The sequence below is a fragment of the Leucopleurus acutus genome (assembly GCF_964270905.1).
Source record: "Leucopleurus acutus genome assembly, chromosome: 7".
NCBI classification, from domain to species: domain Eukaryota; kingdom Metazoa; phylum Chordata; class Mammalia; order Artiodactyla; family Delphinidae; genus Leucopleurus; species Leucopleurus acutus.
Window position 1 is genome coordinate 89,747,542 of NC_139150.1, and position 17,874 is coordinate 89,765,415.

Below are 17,874 nucleotides of genomic sequence, written 5' to 3' on the forward strand. Positions count from 1 at the left end.
ACAAGCAGCTCATGCAGCTCAATAACAAAAAAACAAACAACCCAATCCAAAAATGGGCAGAAGACCTAAATAGACATTTCTCCAAAGAAGATATACAGACTGCCAACAAACACATGAAAGAATGCTCAACATCATTAATCATTAGAGAAATGCAAATCAAAACTACAATGAGATATCATCTCATACCAGTCAGAATGGCCATCATCAAAAAATCTAGAAACAATAAATGCTGGAGAGGGTGTGGAGAAAAGGGAACACTCTTGCACTGCTGGTGGGAATGTGAATTGGTTCAGCCACTATGGAGAACAGTATGGAGGTTCCTTAAAAAACTACAAATAGAACTACCATATGACCCAGCAATCCCACTACTGGGCATATACCCTGAGAAAACCGAAATTCAAAAAGAGTCATGTACCAAAATGTTCATTGCAGCTCTATTTACAATAGCCCAGAGATGGAAACAACCTAAGTGCCCATCATCGGATGAATGGATAAAGAAGATGTGGCACATATATACAATGGAATATTACTCAGCCATAAAAAGAAATGAAATTGAGCTATTTGTAATGAGGTGGATAGACCTAGAGTCTGTCATACAGAGTGAAGTAAGTCAGAAAGAAAAAGACAAATACCGTATGCTAACACATATATATGGAATTTAAGAAAAAAAAAATGTCATGAAGAACCTAGGGGTAAGGCAGGAATAAAGACGCAGACCTCCTAGAGAACGGACTTGAGGTTATGGGGAGGGGGAAGGGTGAGCTGTGACAGGGCGAGAGAGAGTCATGGACATATACACACTAACAAACGTAGTAAGGTAGATAGCTAGTGGGAAGCAGCCGCATGGCACAGGGATATTGGCTAGGTGCTTTGTGACAGCCTGGAGGGGTGGGATAGGGAGGGTGGGAGGGAGGGAGACGCAAGAGGGAAGACATATGGGAACGTATGTTTATGTATGACTGATTCACTTTGTTATAAAGCAGAAACTAACACACCATTGTAAAGCAATTATACCCCAATAAAGATGTTAAAAATAAATAAATAAATAAATAAATGAGTCAGTTCTCCAGGAAAAAAAAAAAAATTTTTTTTTCACCTCCTTTATTTTAGCATTGGTGTTTTGACTATAGGTTTTTTTCTTTTTTTAAGAATTGGGGACTTCCCTGGTGGTCCAATGGTTAAAAATCTGTCTTCCAATGCAGGGGACGTGGGTTCAATACCTGGTCGAGGAACTAAGATTCTACATGCCATGGGGCAACTAAGCCCATGCACCACAACTAGAGAGCCTGCATGCTGCAACTACTGAGCCCATGAACTCTGGAGCCCGTGAGCCACAACTAGAGAGAAGCCCACGAGCCACAGTAAAGAGCCCACGAGCCACAGAGAGTGGTCTGTGTGCCACAATGAAAGATCCTGCATGCTGCAAGGAAGATCCTGCACACCACAACTAAGACCCAATGCAGCCAAATAAATAAATAATTGAAGTACAGTTGAATTACAATGTTGTGTTAATTTCTGCTGTACAGCAAAGTGATTCAGTCATATATATATACATATATTCTTTTCCATATTCTTTTCCATTATGGTTTATCACAGGATATTGAATATAGTTCCCTGTGCTATACAGTAGGACCTTGTTGTTTGTCCATCCTATATATAACAGTTTGCATCTACTAACCCCAACCTCCCACTCCATCCCTCCGCACTGCTGTTGGCAACCACAGGTCTGTTCTCTATGTCTGTGAGTCTGTTTCTGTTTCGTAGGTAGGTTCATTTGTGTCATATTTTAGATTCCACATATAAGTGATATCATATGGTATTTATCTCTCTCTTTGTGACTTACTTCACTTAGTATGATAATCTCTAGTTCCATCCATGTTGCTGCAAATGGCATTATTTCATTTTTTTAATAGCTGAGTAGTATTGCATTGTATATATGTACCACATTTTCTTTATCCATTCTTCTGTCAATGGACATTTAGGTTTTTCAGATATTCTATTTCTTCTTGACTCAATTTTGGTTATTTGCATCTTTCTAGGAACTTGTCTATTTTAACAAAGTTGTCTATTTGTTGCTATAATTAGTTCAGAATATTCTCTCATAATTGTTTTGATTTCTGTAAGGTCAGTTGTGAAGTCCACTCTTTCATTTCTGGTTTTGGTAATTTGTGTCTTGTCTCTTATTTTTTTGGTTAATATAACTAAGTTTTGTCAATTTTGTTGGCCGTTTCCTAGCATCAAATTTGGTTTCCTTGATTATCTCTATTAATTTTTTTCTGTGCCATTGATTTCTGCTTTTAATATTTATCATTTCTTTCGTTCTATTTGCTTTATAATTGTTTGCTCATTTTTTCTAGTTTCCTATGGTGGATGCTTGAGTTGTTGGGTTGAGATACCTTTTTTCTTTATTGACTTAAGGCAGTAAATTCTCCTCTAAGCACTGCTTTCACTGAATCCCCTATATTTTGATTTGTTGTGTTTCTGTTTTAATTGAGTTAAATCTTTAAATTTTAATCTTCTGCTATCTTTTTGGGGGCCATGAATTATTTAGAAGTTTAATTTACAAATACTTGAAGTTTTCTCAGATTCTTTCAGTTATTGATCTCCATTTTAATTCCATTGTGTTCAGAGAACATACTTTGCATAATCTTTATCTTTTTCAACTTAGTGAGGCTTGTTTTGTGTCTCAACATATGACCTATGCTGGAGAATGTTCCATGAATTCTTGAAAAGAATATGTATTCAGCAGTCATTGGTGTATGTTCTGTAAATGCTACTTAAGTCAAGTTGGTTGATAGTGTTGTTAAAGTCTTCTTCATCCTTTCTGATTTGCTGCCTGGTTGTTCTTTCAATTGCTGAGAGTAGAGTACTGAAATTTCCAACTATTATTTTTGAATTGTGTATTTCTCCTTTCAGTTCTGTCGAGATTTGATTCATGTAAATGGGGACTCTGTCATTAGGTGTGTGTATTTTTAAATTTTTATATGTTCCTTGTGTATTGATAATGAATTGCCTCTCTTTGTCTCTAGTATTATTTGTTTCCTCAAAGTCTACTTTGTCTGATTTCAAGACAAACTAGAATATAGCCCTTCCAGTTTGCTTGTGGTTATTATATGCCTACTATATGTTTTCCACACAAATTTGTTTGAATCTAAGATGTGTCTATTGTAGAAAACAAAGTTATATCTTGATTCTTCATCCAGTCTCACTATCTGTGCCTTTTAAGTTGGATGTTTAACACACTCATATTTAATGTAATTATTGATATGCTTGGACTTAATCTACCAATTTGCTACCTTTTTTCTATATGTCTCATATCTCTTTTCTTCTTCCATTCCTCCTTTACTATCTTCTTTTGTTCTAAATGAAACTTTAGAGAGCACTATTTATTCCTCTATTGACATTTTAACTATTTTTTTAGTTACTTTATTAATGATTGCTCTAGGGATTACAATATGCATCTTACCTTATCACAGTTTATTTTAGAATAATACTAACTGAAATTTGGCCAAATAGAGAACATCTGCTCAAATTTATCATTTCTTTCCCTGGCCTTTACACTATTATTGTGACATCTATTGCATTTATATATATTATAAATCCAATAATATAGCTTTAAAATGTTATGCATTTTAATTAAGAGAAGAAATGAGAAAAAATACATATATAACCTTTGATATTTACTTATGTATTCCTTCCTTTCTTCCTGTGTATTTCAAGTTACTATCTGGTATCATTTTCTTTCAGTCTGAAGGACTTTTTCTGTATTTCTTGTTAGGCCAATATGCTAGCAACTCTTGATCTTTATTTATCTGGAAAAAGCTTTTCCCATCCTCATTTTTAAAGGATAGTTTTGCTGGATATAGAATTCTTGTTTGGCAATCTTTCCTTTGGCACTTTAAATATGTCATTCTACACTTTTATGTTTTCCATTGTTTTTGATGAGAAGTCATTTTCTCATTCAAGTGTATGTCATTTTCCTCTTGCTTTCAAGATTTTCATTTTGTATTTGGCTTTCAACAGTTTGGCTATGAAGTGCATGGTGTGGATCTCTTTGTGTTTATCCTTCTTGGATCTGTAGGTTAAAGTTTTTCATCAAATTTTTGAAATTTGGCCCATTATATCTTCAAACATTTATCTGTCCCTTTCACTTTCTCCTCTCCTCTGAGACTCCCATTACAATTATGTTGGTACACCTGATGTTGTCTCACAGATACCTGTGGCTGTCTTTAACTTTCTTCAATCTTTTTTTATCTTTGTTTTCAGATTAGACAATTTTTATTGATCTATTATGCTTGCTATTTCTTCTTTTAGGCATCTTAATTCTGCTTCTGAGCCCCTTTAGTAAAAGTTTCATTTCAGTTATTGTAATTTTCCATTCAAGAATTTCCATTTGGTTCTTTTGTATAACAACATCTTTATTGAGAGTTTCTATTTGTTGAGTGATTGCTGTAATGCATTGCTTTAGTTATTTAAATATGAGTTCCTTTAGCTATTTGAATTTATTTACAATAGCTGTTTTGAAGACTTTGCTATATCCAATATCTGGGGATAACCAGAGCCAATAGCTATTGACTCCCTTTTTTCTGAGTATGGGCCACACTTTGTTGTGCCTTTGCCTGTCTTATGATGTTTTATTGAAAATATAATGTATTGTAGCAACTCTGGACTCCAATTCCCTTCTCTCATGCATTATTGTTGTTGTTTTGTTTGTGTACTCTGTCTCCCCAACAGTGTACGGTTGCTGATGTATCTGCTAGGTTGTTTGTTCTTGTTTTTGTGTTTAAGCCCTCTTTCCCAGGTTTTGTCCTGGTGACTGCATAGCTTAGCATTCAGGTAAAGGTTAATCAGATTGTTCTCAGAGCTAATGAGGTTTCCACCTTCTGCTGATGGGTCTGTGTGTGGGCAGAGGAGCACCTTCTAAGCTCAAGTGACTTTCAAGTGTACCTTGGCTTTCACATTCCACTGAAATCTCTTGCATCTTCACTCCATAAAAAGGCATACTGTGATGGCTAGAGATGTGCAAATGTCTTCAGTCTGCTGTAGTCTTTCTCATACATGTGCACACACTCTGGGATATGTTGAGTTATCAAGTCCCCATTGCTGTCTCACCTCCTGGAGCTCCCTAGTAAATTCTCAGCTTTCCTTCTGGTCCATTCCTTGCTCAAAACAGTCCTGAACTGTTAGCAGAGCTTCAGGTCTTCCCTGATCACTTGCTAATGAAATCTACTTTAACTGAAATAACTCCAGATCAAGTGAGATCTCTCTAGCAGTGGAATCAAAGGTGATAGTTTTCTTGCCCTGCCTCCACATTTAAAAAAATAAATTTATTTATTTTTGGCTGCATTGGGTCTTCGTTGTTGTGCGTGGGCTTTCTCTAGTTGTTTCGAGCGGGGGCTACTCTTTGTTGTGGTGTGCAGTCTTCTCATTGCAGTGGCTTCTCTTGTTGTGGAGCACGGGCTCTAGGTGCACGGGCTTCAGTAGTTGTGGCCCATGGGCTTAGTTGCTCCGCGGCATGTGGGATCTTCTCGGACCAGGGCTCAAACTAGTGTCTCCTGCACTGGCAGGCAGATTCTTAACCACTGCACCACCAGAGAAGCCCCTGCCTCCACATTTATTGAACTATGATGATGGGAGGTGACAGCAGCTTCCCCAAGAAAGAACGTCCATGCTCTTGCTGTTTGTAACTGAATTTCAGTAGTTTTCATGAATAAAATTTTCTCAGTTTGATGTGTGCACTTGGTGAATTTCCAAGCACTGAAATAGTTATTTGACAGTTTTGACAGTTTTCTCCAGCTTTGATAAATGATTTTTGGGAAGAGGATGTGTGGACTTGCTAACAGGATCATGTCAAAAATCCAAATAGCAAGTGTGCAGGCCTATCCCAGCGGTCATGGGGCAGGCAGGGCGTGGGCATCATGTGGCTCATGTACCTGCTGAGCTGGCTGTTGCTCTTCATCCAGGTGGCCTTCATCATGCTGGCCATTATAGCCGGACTCTACTACCTGGCAGAATTGATAGAAGAATACACAGTGGCCACTAGTAGGATCATAAAATACATGACCTGATTCTCCACAGCTGTATCGATTGGCCTCTACATTTTTGAGTGCTTCCCCACCTGCATGATTGGCATGGGTCTCTGCACCAACCTTGTCTACTTTGGTCTCCTCCAGACCTTCCCCTTAGTCATGCTGACCTCGCTTAACTTCATCCTGTTGTATGGGTTAGTGGTGGTGAATCATTACCTAGAGTTTCAATTTTTTGCAGAGGAATATTATCTTTCCTCAGAGGTCCTGGCTTATTTCACTTTCTGCCTGTGGATAATCCCATTTGCATTCTTTGTGTCACTGTCGGCTGGGGAGAACGTCCTGCCCTCCACCATGCAGCCAGGAGACGATGTGGTCTCCAATTACTTCACCAAAGGCAAGTGGGGCAAATGCTTAGGAGTCCTGGTTGTCTTCTCCTTCATCAAAGAAGCCATTCTACCCAGTCGGCAGAAGATATACTGACCCCCTGGGGAGGGGATGCTGGGGCAAGATCAGGAGAGTCAGGCCCCTGGGCCACTGCACTAGGTGGGGGCCAGTAGCTAGAAGGCACCTTCCCCCAGCCCTGGCCCTCCTTCCCTGACTCCTCCAGATGCCCCCATCCCCACCCTCCTCAGGAGGTTCAGCTTGGCTCAGATCTGATGCTGCCAGAGGCTGAGACTTCAGAGAGCACTAGGGAGGATGCTGTGCCTGCTTAGCCAGGAGGCCGTGGTCCACCTTTGGAGGGCAATGGCTGAGCTCCTGTGGCCCTCCCGCCCCCTCCTGTGATGGGTCTGGAGTTCTGGCTCAGCCAGGGCAGGCAGGGCAGGGGCCGTGAAGCTGGAGAGCAGATGGTGATAATTGCTGTGGCAGATGGCCGTAGGGAGGGGCCGTGGCTTAGCACTCGTAAGAGAAAGTTTCTGCTGTTGAACTGCGATTTCTGTCCAAGTGCTGATTGCCATTTGTATAAAGATGCTAGATGGCACTGTTTGCCATAATACCCTGAAAAAAAAAATCCAAAGAGTATTTTTGTTGCAAGAATTCTCTTGCAGTGCTAGACATTGTTTATCTTCACTCACCATCCATTTCTACATTTATTCTTCTACTCCTTGTGAAGGGTGGGAAGGTTAAAAACTACATTTCCCAGAGACTCTTGCCCTTAGGAGTCTGGATTGATTGACTTGGGTTCTGCCAATAAGATGTGATTGCATGAGATATGGAAGGCAGAAGGGAGGAGGGTGCCATTCTCTTGGCAGAGATGGCACTGATATGTAGGTTCTGGCAGATGTGAACTTTTGCAATGGCCCAATTCCATATCCCACTCACTTTCACCCAGTTTCATGGGTGTGGCAGCTGTGACCTTGGCAATGGTTTCATGCAGCTTCTTTTTTTTTTTTTTTTTTTTTTTTTGCGGTACGCGGGCCTCTCACTGTTGTGGCCTCTCCCGTTGTGGAGCACAGGCTCCGGACGCGCAGGCTCAGCGGCCATGGCTCACGGGCCCAGCCGCTCCGCGGCATGTGGGATCTTCCCGGACCGGGGCACGAACCCGTGTCCCCTGCATCGGCAGGCGGACTCCCAACCGCTGCGCCACCAGGGAAGCCCCATGCAGCTTCTTGATCTCTGGATTACAGCTGCTATGGCAGGACTCTGAGGCCTAGTCATAGCCCCACTGACTTCAAATCTTAAAGTCCTTTCCATGATTTTGCAAGCAACTGATTCCCTGTATTAAATCCCTATCTGTTTGAAACATCTAGAGTGATTTCTATCCCTTGAACTACAACTTCATCTATACAATTATATTTTGGAGACTTTGGGATGATTAAACTCTTCTTTTAGGCAATGGTTACTCTCCCTTGAGGGGCTATTATCCAGGTCTGACTGAGAAAATCACATATCACCCATAGTTCCTGGACTGGGATGTGGCAACCATATGAGACTTGGATTGTCTTCATTGGGCAGGGTTGATATGTATTTTATGTAGGTGTGGGCATTATTTAAAGTGTGTATATGGGAAAGGGGTGGTGAGAAGAGTTGTTTGTTGGTGAAATCTCAAACATTTCAGCCCAGATGCCCAGATCCCAGCTGCATGGAGCCTGGGAGGTGAGGATTGGCCCCTTGTTTGAGCTTCAAAACTGGGAGGTTGGCCCATCTTCCATCAAAACTCACATGATGGGGGAATTCTCCCAACACAGGAAAGGGTTCTGATCCTAGAGGCCCAGAAATAACACAGATTTTTCACAGTGGTAGTTGGATGAGAGCCTGGAAAGATGGGGAGGCCACATGGGGGAGCTATGTTTAACACAGCCTTGGAAATTCATCTGGAAATGCCATGTTGGCTGGGGATCCAGGAGGACCCAGAGGTGGAGTAAGACATGAAGAACAGTTTAGGTGGCAGTGGGGTGATGATGATGAGTGAGAGTGTAGATTCCCCTCCCGATCTCACAGAGCTCAGGGGTTCAAACCCATGGCCATATCATTCTCTGTTCCTCAATTTCCTCATCTGAAAAATGGGGATAATAGCTAGGCCATTAGGCTTTTGTAAGGATTAAATAAGATAAAGCAGGCACATGAGAGCAACCAATGGATTCATTTAAAACAAGAAGTAGGTTGAAGCAGGAGGTCAGAATTCATGTCCACTAGCAGGGACAGCCACCCAGAAGTCAAGTGGCACTCAGATGATAGCTATTCAGAGACAGGTAAATGACTTTTTTTTTTTTCGTCTTCTCAAGTTTTATGAAGGTAATATCATTACAACATTAAAACACTTGAAATTTTTTATCTTAAAAATTTCAAAATAGACACAAAAGTCAAGAGCATAATGTAGCACCCACCCAGCTTCAACTACCATCAACAACTTCTGAAATTTCATTATCCTCATCTCCCCTTTTTTCTGGAGTATTTGAAAAAATATGTTAACCATCATGTTCTCCACTTGTACATACTTGCAGGTGTATTTACATCCAAACAGTCATTTTTCTACATAATCACACTTTAAATTAACAATAATTCCTTTATCAAAAATGTTTAAAGAAAAATAATTCCCCATACTCCCATCACTATTTAAACCACAGTGACTCCACTTCTCTTCCAGTTCTGCAGGAAGTGTGCAAGGCCCAGCTCCAAAGTTCCAAGCACAGGAACTCTCTCTTCTGTTTCTTCCCCCTCTTAAAATTGTATCATGTTCAGTTCCATGTAGCCCCACTATCTTAACCAGGGGAGCTGGGTGAGTTAATATACCTTTAAAAATACCTTACGACCATTTAGCTCTTATGAATATTGATGCAAAAATCTACAACGAAATACTAGCCAACCAAATTCGGCTGCATATTAAAAGGATTACACCATGACCAAATGGAATTTATTCCCAGAATGCAAGGATGATTCAACATATGAAAATCAACCAATGTATCACATTAACAGAATGAACAGGAAAAAAAACCCACACACATGATCATTTCAATTGATGCAGAAAACCTTTTGACAAAGTCCAACACCCTTTCATGATAAAAACACTCAACAAACTAGGATAGAAGGGAACTTCCCCAACATGATAAAGGCTATATATGAAAAAATCCACAGTGAACATCAAACTCAATGATGAAAGACCTAAAGCTTTCCCCCTAAGATCAGGAGTAAGACAAGGATGCCTGCTTTTGCTACTTCTTTTCAACATAGTACTGGAAGTTCTGGCCAGAGCAATTAGACAAGAGAAAGAAATAAAAGGCATCCAAATTGGAAAGGAACAAGTAAAATTATCTTTGTCCATATCTTATACATAGAAAATGCTAAAGATTCCACACCAAATAAACAAACCCCGAAACCTATTAGTGCTAATAAGCAAATTCAGAAAAGTTATAGGATACGAAATCAACACATAAAAATCAGTTGCATACAGTAACAATGAACAATCTGAAAAAAATATTTAGAAATTAACTTAACCAAAGTGGGTAAAAACTTACAGACCGAAAATTACAAAACACTTCTAAAAGAAGTTAAAGAAGACATAAATATGGAAAGACATTCTGTGTTCATGGACTGGAAGACAATATTGTTAAGATGTCAATGCTACTCAAAGCATCCTATAGATTCAATGCAATTTCTATCAAAATCCTAATGATTTTTTTGCAGAAATTAAAAAAAAAATCCTAAAACTCATATGGAATCTCAAGGGACCCCAAATAGCCAAAGCATTTTGTAAAAGAACAAAGTTGGAGGATTCACACTTCCCTATTTCAAAACTTACTTCAAAACTACTGTAACCAAAACAGTGTGGTACTGGCATAAAGATAGACATACAGACCAGTGGAAAAGAAATTCTAGGGAATTCCCTGGTGGCTCAGTGGTTAAGAATCTGCCTGCCAATGCAGGGGACATGGGTTTGATCCCTGGTGTGGGAAGATCCCACATGCCGCGGAGCAACTAAACTACTGAGCCTGCACTCTAGAGCCCATCTGCTACAACTACTGAGCCCACACACCACAACTACAGAAGCCCACACACTCTAGGGCCTGTGTGCTACAACTACTGAAGCTGTGTTCTGCAACTACTGAAGCCCACACACCTAGAGCCCGTGCACCACAATGAAGAGTAGCCCCCGCTCGCCACAACTACAGAAAGCCCATATGCAGCAATGAGGACCCAATGCAGCCAAAAAAAACAAGGTCCACATCAAAAAAATAAAATTAAATTAAAATAAAAAAATAAGAAGAGTGTAAAAAAAAAAAAGTAAAAAGAAAAGAAAAGAAATTCCAGAAACAACCCCTTGCATATAAGGTTGATTGATTTTTGACATGGGTGCCAAGACCATTTAACGGAGAAAGGACAGTCTTTTCAACAAATGGCACTGGAAAAACTGGATATACGGTATATGTCTGAACCCCTAAGGCCTGGCACAGAGTTTATCAAATGAATGACATTTGGGTCAAAGACTCATCCTACATTACACAATATGAATACGTGGGGGATGCCATGCCATTTACTCTGCTGTCAGTTGAGCTAAGTATGCCTAGGCAGGGAGTCACCAACAGGGGATGGCTTTGCTCCTTGGTCTACAACCAGATAGCCACAGGCAGAGAGGAGACAGGATTCCAGGAGGAGGAGGGACGTTTGTGAGCACCCAGAGCTCCTGAGCAAATAGCAAAAAAGGGAACCTAATAGCAAATAGCCTTTGAGCAAATAGCTTTGGTAGCAAAAAAGTGGCCACATCTAGGCCAGGTCCCAGCCCGGACACTTGTGTGCATAAGCATCCTGCCCCTTTGCCCTGGATGGGAGGAGTGGGGGACCCGGAGCCTTTGCTTATGAAGGTAGAGCGGGTTTCTGAGAAGATATCACTTAGCTTTGCCTCCAGGCTAATGGTCACCCAGTCATTCTTGGCAGGGGGGTGCACCATGGGCACCCAGCACCCCAGTGTGACAAAGGCCTCCATTCTCCCATGTCTTCCATCCTGGTGAAGGGGTATAGGGTCCAGGGAGGGGGATAATAAGGACAGCCTGGTCTCTGCTGAGTCCTGAGCCCCTGCAGGACCCTGGCTGGAGGCCCTGGTGTGTGGGTCAGGAGACTGCTGAGGCCTGGTCAAGGTCCCTGCCTCCTGGAGCTGACATTCCAGGAGGAGACAAAGGTGCAAACGTGAATAAGCACAACATGCAGGATGCCACGGAGGAAGATAAAGCCAGGAAGGGGAACAAGTCATGAGGGCAGAAGGGCCACTTCCCAGAATGTGAAGTGTCTTGGGGGGTGGCTGCTGTAATTAGGCTTTGCCTCTGGGAGGGGGCTATGATCTTAAGTTTTGTGCCCCACCAAATTCACACATTAAATCCTAACCCCCAAGGTGATGGTGTTAGGATGGTGGGGTCTTTGTGGGTGATTCGATCATGAGGGTGGAGCCCCCATGATAAGTGGCCTTATAAAAGAGACCCCAGAGAGCTGCCTCACCCCTCCTGCCATGTGAGGACACAGTGAGAGAAGAGGAAGCCAGTTCTCACTAGACACTGAATCTGCTGACACCATGGTTTTGGACTTCCAGCACCTTAAGAAATAAATGTCTTTTGCTTATAAGCCTCCCAACCGTGGTATTGTTACAGCAGCCTGAATGTACTAAAGGAAAGAGTTTTGAGCTGAGGGGGTATTGTTAGACCTGCGCGGTCTCCTAGGAGTTTCGACTCGCCCAGGAAACAACAAGAGTCGGAAGTCGATGCAAAACGCAAGAGGTTTATTGAAGGCCGGTGCACCGGGGTTCCTTGGTCCTCACGCAGGAGGTCGAAGAAGAAACCCATTTTGGGCGCGAATATGTCAGTTTTATAGGTTCCCACTTCCCCGTATGTAAATTATAGATTTGGTTGTGTTTTCCTCCTGATTGGTCCCGGCTTAGGCTCGGACCAGAGAGGGAACTTGTCCCCAGCTTCCTGATTGGTCTTTGACAGATACCTTTTTTACATTTTGTTTATCTCCCTCCTTCTCGGAAGGGGGCCAGACATCCTGGAAATTTACCCATTGTCTAAGAAGCCCCTATTGTCTGGAGAGTTCTTAATCATTAGCTGGAACAATGTCCCTCGAGTCCCACAGTATGACTTGCCTTGGGCTAAGGATCCTACTGCTGCTGTTAGAGAAAATATAGGGTGAGGGGGCTGGGGGAAGGCCAGTGAGAAGATGACTACAATAGTCCAGTTGGGAGGCAATTGGGTTCGAGCCAAAGAGGGGGCAGTCAGGAAGGCAGGAGGCCAAGGCTAGTTCTGAGTCTGTCGTCGTTTGCTCACAGATTGACAAATCAGATGGAGTGTGTAAGAAGCCAAAGGTGATAACTAAGGATTTTGCCCTGAGCCTGTTTTCTCATTTGTAAAACATGTAGCATAAGCCCCACATCCCGGGGTATTGGGAGGACTCGATGAAATGATGGAGGGCAAGCACCTGGCAATGTTGGAGGCCCAGTTGGAGCCCAAAAAGCAGCAGACCTGCTTCTCTTATCTTTGCCAATCCCCTATTCCAGCAGCCTCACTGGCCACTTCCTGTGCATCTTCTGGGTCTCCACTCAGGTGTCATATCCTCAGGGAATCTCTTCCTGATGACTATTCCCCCAACACTGTCACACATCATGGCTCCTCCAGTGACAGGTCCTCTGTCCCCAGCACCTATGAGAGTCCTTGCCTGTCCCCTTCCACCACCACCCTGTCTCCAAGTTCTAAGCTCCGTGGTCAATGCCTGCCTGCACCAGATTCCCACAGCCTTTTCTCTTCTCCCTCCTCAGGCCAGCCTCATATGAAGGCATGGAGTTGGGTGGGGGTTTGGAGTTTGGCCAGTTTGGGTCAGAAGGGGCCACCAATTCTCAGAGCATCTTCCTCTTATGTTCCTTCTCCCTTCTTTTCCCTAGCATCTCTCGCACTTAGACTGAATGGTCAGCCTAGGCCTGAGGGTTTCCTAGGACTTGGGACTCTCAGCTAAGACAAGGACAGACAGGCTGATTGGGCATCTCACTCCTACTGTGATTGAATGCCCTAAAAATTATTTTTTAATTTCACAAGTAAAATTATGACATATTCTCCTCATACAAATAAAACATGAAACCACTAAAAGGAATCAGGGCTCCTTGGAGAAATGGCTGATTCCAGGTCTGGGCCCAGAGTACAAGATGATCCTGGAACAACTTTGCTAGAATGTAAGAAAATTCTTAAAAATCGTGACATGTTGAAAGGATACAAAGCCAGCTGGTGGAGCTCCCACTGGCCAAATCTGCCACATCTGAGCATCTAAGTGAATATGGAGAGTAATGGATTATAACTCATTAAGTAAAATAAGAATCCACAGATCCATACCACTAATGAATGTAGTATCTTCCCTAGAGTACAAAGTTAGTAGGTGGAAAAGGAATGATGGAAATAGAATAGTCTGATATATACACAACCAAATATAAAATAGATAGCTAGTGGGAAGCAGCCATATAGCACAGGGAGATCAGCTTGGTGCTTTGTGTCCACCTAGAAGGCTGGGAGGGAGACGCAAGAGGGATGAGATATGGGGATGTATGTATATGTATAGCTGATTCACTTTGTTATACAGCAGAAACTAACACACCATTGTAAAGCAATCATACTCCAATAAAGATGTTTAAAAATAATAATAAATAAATATATAGAAAAGAATAGGCTAGTAATAATTCCTTTAGGCAAGAAATATCAATGAAAACTACTGAGTTAAAAGTTTAAGGAGCTCAGCCTAAGCCATTTTGTGATCTAATCCTGGCTACAATGCTTGCCCTTGAACAGGTCTCAGTAATTAATGATCTTAAGGGAACAAAAGAATGCAGAAACATTACCTGCTATCAGGCAAGAGAAGTAACAATAGCAAAGATAATATATCAGTTGTGAAGACTGCCAGTTATCTTTCAGTGGTAAAGGTTAGCCTGAAGCACTCAACCACCAGATCAACCAGAACCTAAGGGATGATGATGTTGACCTTTTCTGACCCTGGTGACTTCAATCAACTAAAGTTTGGATTCTGTCAACTGTCAGCTGAGCCCCTTCATGAATATGCATGTACCCTCAGCTTGCACCCTCCCCAATTTTACTGTTCTGGGACATGCTGCTTTAGGAAAGATCCCCGGTGTTCTCCTTACTTGCTGCAAGTAATAAATCCTTTCTTCTCCTGATTAAAAAAAAAAAAAAAAAGTCTGAGGAGCTCATATAACTCAATATCAAAAACACAACCCGATTAAAAAATGGGCTGGAAACTTGAATAGACATTTTTCCAAGGAAGACATACGGATGGCTTACAGGCACATGAAAAGATGCTCAACATTGCTAATTATCAGAGAAATACAAATCAAAACAACAGTGAGATATCACCTCACACCTGTCAGAATGGCTAGCATCAAAAGACCACAAACAACAAATGTTGGTGAGGATGTAGAGAAAAGGGAACCCTTGTACACTGCTGGTGGGAATGTAAATTGGTGCATCCACTGTGGAAAACAGTATGGACGTTCCTCAGAAAACTAAAAGTAGAACTACTACGTGATCCATTAATTCCACTCCTGGGTATATATCCGAAGAAAATGAAAACACTAAATTTGAAAAGATACAAAGTGCCCCAATGTTCCTAGCAGCATTATTTACAATGGCCAAGATATGGAAACAACCTAAATGTCCATCAACAGATGAATGGATAATGACAATGTGGTGTACACACACACACACACACACACACACACACACACACAATGGAATACTATTCAGTCATAAAAAAGAATGAAATTTTGCCATCTAGGTCCATGGATGGACCTAGAGGATATCGTGCTAAATGAAATGAGACAGAGAAAGACAAATACTGTATGTTACCACTTTTACGTGGAAACTAAAAAATAAAACTAGTGAACATAACAAAAAAGAAACACTCACAGATGTAGAGAACAATCTCTACATCTGGGAGAAGGATGTACATCTGGGGAGAAGGAAGGGGGGAGGGACAGCACAGGGGTAAGGGATTAAGAGGTACAAACCACTACGTATAAAATAAAGCTACAAGGATATATTGTACAGCACAGGGAATATAGTCAATATTTTATAATAACTATAAATGGAGTATAATCTTTTTTTTTTTTTTTTTTTGCGGTACACGGGCATCTCACTGTTGTGGCCTCTCCCGTTGCGGAGCACAGGCTCCGGACGAGCAGGCTCAGCGGCCATGGCTCACGGGCCCAGCCGCTCCGCGGCATGTAGGATCTTCCCGGACCGGGGCACGAACCCGTGTCCCCTGCATCGGCAGGCGGACTCTCAACCACTGCACCACCAGCAAAGCCCGAGTATAATCTTTAAAAATTGTGAATCACTACATTGTACACCTGAAACTCATGTATTATAAATCAAGTATACCTCAATAAAAATTTTAAAAGCTTGAGGAGTGACAGGATATTTGCAAAGTCTGAATTGTCTTCTCACAGGATAGTATCAATGATTACAAAGGAGTATCCAGCAGCATCCGGGCCATGGGTTTGCGAGTCTCCTGACAGGATTCTGTGAGAATTTAGCACCACCTCGTTGATATTCCAGCCAAAGTGCATAACCTAATGTAACCGTGGGGATGCATCGGTGTGTACATCTCTGGCCTGCACGCCTCAGAAAGGTCAAGGTCATAAAGACAAAGAGGGAGAAAGTCTCCCAGATTGAGGGACAGTAAGGACACCTGACTGCCATTTGAGGCGTGACCCAGGACCGGGTCCCGGACCAGAACCCACGCTACGAGGGTAGCGCAGGGAAGCCATGCTGGATTCGAGGCCCCGTCAGTGTCGGCGGTCCTGAATTGGATCATCGTAGGACGCATGGAAATGCCTAATTCTTAGGAAACACGCACGAGGCATTTCGTATTTAGCTGGGGCGAAGGCGTCTCTTCCGCTAGCGGTTTGACCATCTCCCCAACTGGATACGTCCTGGGCTCCGCAGGCCTCGCCCGTCTGAACCGTCGGGTTATAGTCCCCACCGCCACCCAGCCCGCCGTCCCCGCGACGCCCCGAGCGCTCCACGTAGGGTGGTTCAGACCGGTGGCCGGCTCCACCCAGCCCCTGCACATCGCAGTCCGCGTCCTGCCGATGACCTACCGCACCACCTACCCACACCTCGCAGGCCCGGGGGCGGGCACCGGAAAACACCAGTTTCCGGCTCCGCGACGGCGGATGCCCTGGCCAATCACGGGCGGGGGCGGGCGGGCGTGTGGAACTAAGGGCCTTGTAGTCGGCGCGCTGGTGGGACTACGACCCCCACAATGCTCCGCGTGGCAGCAGCGGAGGCTACAGCATTGGAAGGGGCCTCCCGGCACGGTGCGCGGGCCAATCACGGGCGGGGGAGGACGGGCGCTGGGCGCGACGGGCCTTGTAGTTGCCGCGGGCGGGACTATGGCCCCCACAGTGCCCCGCGCGGCGGCGAGCTCACGGCGGCTGCGTGGCGGCGGCGGCCGGGGCGCCGTCGGGTTGGGCGGCGGCGGCGGTGGCGGCGGTGGCGGCGGTGGCGGCGGCGGCGGCGGTGGGGAACCCGGCCTGAGCCTCGGAGCGAGTGGCGTGACTCCGGCCGTGGTCACCATGTCCGCGCCGTCCGAGGAGGAGGAGTACGCGCGGCTAGTGATGGAGGCGCAGCCGGAGTGGCTGCGCGCGGAGGTGAAGCGGCTGTCGCACGAGCTGGCCGAGACCACGCGTGAGAAGATACAGGCGGCCGAGTACGGGCTGGCAGTGCTCGAGGAGAAGCACCAACTCAAACTGCAGTTCGAGGAGCTCGAGGTGGACTACGAGGCCATCCGCGGCGAGATGGAGCAGCTCAAGGAGGTAAGGAGCAAGGGCCGCCGGCGCCACGCCCTCCGCGCCCCCGGCCAATCCCGACCCCGGACTGACCTCAGCTCTGACCCCAGAGCCGGCCATTGACCGTGGCCAAGACTACCCCCGAGCGGACCCCCAACCAGCCTCCGACGCAGGCCAAACTGACCCCTGACCCTGGGCCGGGTCGACTCCCCAGCCGACCCCTGACCCCAGGCAGCCCGGATCAGCACCGGGGCGCCCAGCGTCAGTGTGCTTGGCCGGCCGGGAGGCGGCCCTGCGGTGGGTGGCGGGCCCCAAGTGTGGTGGGCGATGCGCGTTCTAGAAACTCTGGCCTCCGCGGCAAGGGCTGCGGTGGAACCGTGTGGTCAGCTTTTCTGCTACTGATGGCAGGTCTCGGGCACGGTGGGATGGCGTCCTTTGCGGTGTTTGATTTTCTGAGTGCGGGGGATGGGGACGTGGGATGGATGCAGGTGACCGGCTGGGAAAGACCGGGCGTGTGTCTCCATCGTCTCCAGGCACATCACCTCCTTTCTCTGGGCGCAGCTGCCTTCAGAGGCTTCA

General features: G+C 44.4%; 1 protein-coding gene and 1 pseudogene across 3 annotated transcripts in view; both read left to right on the forward strand.

Moving 5' to 3' along the window:
- The first annotated feature begins 5,918 nt into the window (after window positions 1-5,918).
- On the forward strand, window positions 5,919-6,509 carry LOC309964414 (protein TEX261-like; annotated as a pseudogene). Its single transcript has one exon. The product of its transcript is annotated as a protein TEX261-like (transcript).
- A 10,539-nt stretch (window positions 6,510-17,048) lies between these two features.
- Window positions 17,049-17,874, forward strand: part of BICD2 (BICD cargo adaptor 2) — a gene marked incomplete at its 3' end in the record, with an annotated part of 53,349 nt that continues 52,523 nt past the window's right edge. For both annotated transcript variants that reach the window (XM_082842590.1, XM_082842589.1), the window contains exon 1: window positions 17,049-17,322. In XM_082842590.1, the coding sequence (XP_082698716.1) occupies window positions 17,083-17,322 (240 nt within the window). In that variant the 5' untranslated portion in view covers window positions 17,049-17,082. The remainder of the gene's footprint in view (window positions 17,323-17,874) is intronic.